This window comes from Littorina saxatilis, linkage group LG13 (genome assembly GCF_037325665.1).
Source record: "Littorina saxatilis isolate snail1 linkage group LG13, US_GU_Lsax_2.0, whole genome shotgun sequence".
NCBI classification, from domain to species: domain Eukaryota; kingdom Metazoa; phylum Mollusca; class Gastropoda; order Littorinimorpha; family Littorinidae; genus Littorina; species Littorina saxatilis.
The window spans coordinates 20,522,816-20,527,815 of NC_090257.1; the positions used below are offsets into that span (position 1 = coordinate 20,522,816).

The 5,000-nt window shown below is 45.9% G+C and overlaps 1 protein-coding gene and 1 long non-coding RNA gene across 2 annotated transcripts in view; both read left to right on the forward strand.

Moving 5' to 3' along the window:
• The window catches only part of LOC138983859 (uncharacterized), a 410,309-nt gene that overhangs the window by 181,534 nt on the left and 223,775 nt on the right, over positions 1–5,000 (forward strand). The gene's annotated exons all lie outside the window — the stretch shown is intronic.
• LOC138983829 (uncharacterized) overlaps positions 1–5,000 on the forward strand; it is a 10,563-nt gene that overhangs the window by 4,186 nt on the left and 1,377 nt on the right. Inside the window, exons 4-6 of the mRNA XM_070357163.1 lie at positions 1,512–1,680; positions 3,745–3,971; positions 4,522–4,672. Of these exons, the coding sequence (XP_070213264.1) occupies positions 1,512–1,680; positions 3,745–3,971; positions 4,522–4,672 (547 nt within the window). The remainder of the gene's footprint in view (positions 1–1,511; positions 1,681–3,744; positions 3,972–4,521; positions 4,673–5,000) is intronic.

A 5,000-nucleotide genomic window follows, 5' to 3' on the forward strand; every position in this document is an offset into this window, starting at 1 on the left:
AAAAAGGTATACATGGCCCACGACTTTCTACCGACGTGGTTTTGACACTAAGTCGCTTGAAAGTCGCTTGAAAGTCTGCCATGTGAACAGCACTTAAATCAGCTGTCCTTTTATGTCAGCTCCGTGTTGCTGTTTATGAGAAGTGGCCATGTTGAGTCTTGTGAGTTTCTTCCTATCAGTTGTGGCGGACATTGCCACAGGGTTAAGTGGATAAACTGTGCATTTCCAGCCGTAATTCCTCTAGTTGCAAAACCCACACCGCCGCTGTAATGCTAAACGTTAGCCTAACTCTGCTGGGTGTTTGTTAATGAATGACACCACTCAGTGTTGTGTGTGTGTGTGTGTTTGTTAATGAATGACACCACTCAGTGTTGTGTGTGTGTGTGTGTGTTTGTTAATGAATGACACCACTCAGTGTTGTGTGTGTGTGTGTGTGTTTGTTAATGAATGACGCCACTCAGTGTTGTGTGTGTGTGTGTGTTTATTAATGAATGACACCACTCAGTGGTGTGTGTGTGTGTGTGTGTGTGTGTTTGTTAATGAATGACACCACTCAGTGTTGTGTGTGTGTGTGTGTGTGTGTGTGTGTGTGTGTGTGTGTGTGTGTGTGTGTGTGTGTGTGTGTTGTTGTTGTTGTTGGGTGTTTTGTTTACTCTGCATACTCTGTTACACGAGAGCCGGAGTGGCACAGTGGTTAGAGCCCTTGCGTCTCACGCTAGAGGTCGTGGGTTCGATCCCCACCCGGGGCAAATACAAATATCCGATTTTTCCGAGCGCTCTCCAGTCCACCCATCTAAAAATTGGTACCTGACCTTTTGTAGGGCCGGGGGAGGAAAAGGCAGCGAGGGTGAGGAGTGGGTACCACCTTCATAAAGCTGGCCCCAGAATAGTTGAGATCTCTAACATCCATAACTGGCCTTGATACGGAACGATTCAAGGGGGGCAATCTCAGTCATCTGAAAGATGGAAATCCAAACGCAATCCGCTTTGTTCGATTTTATGGGCTTGGACGATAGAGAAAAATAAGAAAAGCAAAAGCTGGAGTCCAGTCTGGACGAAACTGCTATCAAGAACGCAGAATTGATTTTTTTCTGAGTTTGTTTAGCCGTAAGCGCCATGTTTATCGGAGCAGGAAACTCTTCCAGAGTGAGGCCCCTTTGTTGGTTTCACTGCGGCCGCATTGTGAACAGCAGTTATGGGAAATTCGAAATGAGAAATGGCGCTTACGGCTAAAAACAAAACTCAGAAAAAAATCAATTTCTGCGTTCTTGATAGCAGTTTCGTCCAGACTGGACTCCAGCTTTTGCTTTTCTTATTTTTCTCTATCGTCCAAGCCCATAAAATCGAACAAGGCGGATTGCGTTTGGATTTCCATCTTTCAGATGACTGAGATTGCCCCCCTTGAATCGTTCCGTATCAAGGCCAGTTATACGGTACTGGCCGTGTGTTCAAGATGTCTAACATCTTGCTCCCCTTCGACTACCTTTTCCTTTACCTACTCTGTTACACAGGTACGCTTTCGCTCGTCACCACATGGAGATGGCCAAGAAGATGAAGGACGCCATGGAAGGCAAGGAGGACTTCATGAAGATGGCCTTCAAACACTTCATGGACAAGATGGCCGAGAAAAAAGATCAGATGGGCGGCGCCTCCACGGAAATGGGCGGCGACAATCCAATGGTAGGGGCTGTATTTACTTTAGTTTGTTATAATTGGTGCATGAAAACTGAAAGGTCAAAGACCAGAAGAAAGATCAGATGGGCGGAGCTTCCACAGAAATGGCCGGCGACAATCCAATGGTAGGGGCTGTGCTTACTTTAGTTTGTAATAATGGGTGAGAACTAAAAGGTCAAAGACTGAAGAAAGATCAGATGGGCTGATGAGCTTCCACGGAAATGGGCGGCGGCAACCCAATGGTAGGGGCTGTGCTTACTTTAGTTGTTTTTTTTTATAATGGATGAGAACCAAAAGGTCGAGGATTGAAAAAGGTCGACATTTGGTCGAGGGTCAAAAGGTCGAGTGCGACAAAAGGTCGAGGACATTAATTTTGGTCGAGGGTCAAAAGTTCGAGTGCGACAAAAGGTCGAGTGTGACAAAATGTCGCCAGCAAAACGTCGAGGGGACAAAAGGTCGAGGATTGAAAAAGGTCGAGGATAAAGAAAAGATCGAGGTTTGAAAATGTCGATTTCATGTTCTGTAAGTATACCGACGTGTGAGCCAAATTCGTTATTCTTGATTATTTATACTTGAAGAAAATGCTGCTACGAGTTATAATGTAGTGAATGAAAGTTATGACACATAGGAACAAACGGATATCTAAAAGCATCTTATCGTTATATAATTACTGTTATGGTTTCATGAAACAAACCTAAATTGTTCTTCAGCCCCTTAGAGCATGCTGTATGACGCATCAGCTCTCACGTGTTTGATCCCGCTTGACTCTAAAGCTCACGGGACAAGAAAAAACAGGAATAAATCAATCAGTCAATCAAAACTTGCATGTTTGTCGTGGCACACAACAGGGAGGCGGTATGGGTATGGGCTGAGTCAGGATGGGCAGAGAGTTGGGCGAATGCCAAGGCTATTATATGCACATGAAGACCATGTGGACACTGTTCGTTGGGTAGCCTGTGTTGTACGATATGTTCAAATATAACATGTTTGTCATTGCATACACCAGGAAGGAGGTATGGGAATGGGCGGAGGCTAAGATGGGAGGAGAGATGGGCGGAGCTAAGATGGACGGCACCAAGGCGATGCATCTGATGTCATACATGTGGAAACTGTTCGTGGAGTATGCAGTAAGATGTTGAAGTCTAACATCTTTGTCATTTCACTCATCAGACAGGAGCCAGGGGTGGATTAGAGGGGGGGTGGTGTTACAGGGGTTCCGGATTCCCCCCCCCCCCCCCAAAGACTGTCTGTGAAAAAAAAAACAGAAAGCATTTTCTGCTTGTGAAAAAAAAATTCTGTCTGTTTGTTTGTTTGCTTTAACGCCCAGCCGACCACGAAGGGCCATATCAGGGCGGTGCTGCTTTGACATTTAACATGCATTTCTGTCTGTAAAGCCATTATTTAATACTAACTTTAAAAGAAATGATGAGTGGCTGTGGACACCAGTTGATCATGTTTAAAATCAAGGATAAGCCACAAATTGTTTATAAAATAGCTAATATTCTTTAGCCCCTGTACCCCACCAATTTGCCGTCTACTGACCCCTGGACCCCAAGTTGTAACTCCCCCCCCCCCCCCCTCTGGCTTAACTGCTCCGCCCCTGAGAGCTATGGGTATGGGCGGGGCTAAGATGGGCGGAGACATTGACGGAGAGATGTGAGGAGCTAAGATGGACGGCGCTAAATCGATGCACCTGATGACCATGTGGACACTGTTCGCGGAGTGTGCTGTGAAGTTTTCAACTCTAACATTATTGCCATTTCAGTCATCTGGGAGGCGGTATGGGTTGGACGGAGAGATTGGCGGAGCTAAGATGGACGCCGCCAAGGCTATACACACGAAGACCATGTGCCATGATGTGGACACTGTTCATGGGGTATGCTGTACGATGTTTAAATGTAACATGTTTGTCATTTCATACACCAGGAAGGAGGCAAGATGGGAGGAGACTGAGATGGACGGATCTAAGATGGACGCCGCCCAGGCAATGCACCTGATGAAGATAAGGATACTGTTCGTGGAATATGCTAAAACACACAACTCTAACATGTTTGCCATTTTACTCATCAGGGAGGAGCTATGGGTATGGGCGGAGGCAAGATGGGAGGAGAGATGGGCGGAGAGATGGGCGGAGAGATGGGCGGAGCTAAGATGGATCCCGCCCAGGCGATGCACCTGATGACGATGTGGAAGCTGTTCGTGGAGTTCGAGACGGCCTTCATGGTGCAGGGCAACATCATGGCCATGGGGTTGGACGAGAAGACCAAGCGTGCCCTCTTCTTTGAGACTTTCGGCAGGTCAGGTTTATGCAAACTGTTTGTTTTTGTGGTGGTGATGGTTTCATGTTTGGAGTCGTGCAAATTCCCACCTAGACGCTCATGCACGCACGCATGCCTCACCCCACCCCACCCCCCCCCCCCATCTTATGCCAGTACCAGAGTTATTTTTGACATTTGTTAAAGTTAACGGATTTGTCTCGTATGTACCCAGCACGCACGTACACAATTCTACAAATGGTACAGACATTGACCCTTTGTTCTTCCTGGATGTCAAAGAAGCAAACCCCAGGAAAAAGAAGAAACAACAACAACAACAATAACAACACCAACAAAACCACCACCACGAACACCCCCACCACCACCACCACCAACAGCAACAACAACAACAACAACAACAACAACAACAACAACAACAACAACAACCACTCTCGCAATCTCAATCAGTCAAAGCGTTGTTACGCCGTTACTGGGGTAAACCCTGAGTGCTTGAGTTTTGTGTTTGTTGTAAATCTTCCAGCTAACTTTACTCAAACTAAAACGTCATTGCAATGCAATGTGACTGCCACAGATTCGTGAAGAACTCCATGGACATCAAGAAGCACTCGGACATGGCGGCCAAGGTCCACGGCTTGGTGGAGCAGTCCAAGCAGAAAGCCATGATGGAGAGAGAGGGTAAAGGTGACCAGGACATGAAGGCCAAGTTCATGGAGTTCGTCAAGGTAACACAGATGATGATGATGATGATGATGATGATGATGATGATGATGATGATGATGATGATGATGATGATGATGATGATGATTCTTTCTTTCTTTATTTGGTGTTTAACGTCGTTTTCAACCATTCAAGGTTATATCGCGACGGATGATGATGATGATGATGATGATGATGATGATGATGATGATGATGATGATGGTGATGATGGTGATGATGACGATGATGACGGTGATGATGATGATGATGATTATGATGGAACTTTATTCTACAAGGGTAGAGATTTAAGGCTGCGCCTTTTCTTACAACCTGAGAGAGAGAGAGAGAGAGAGA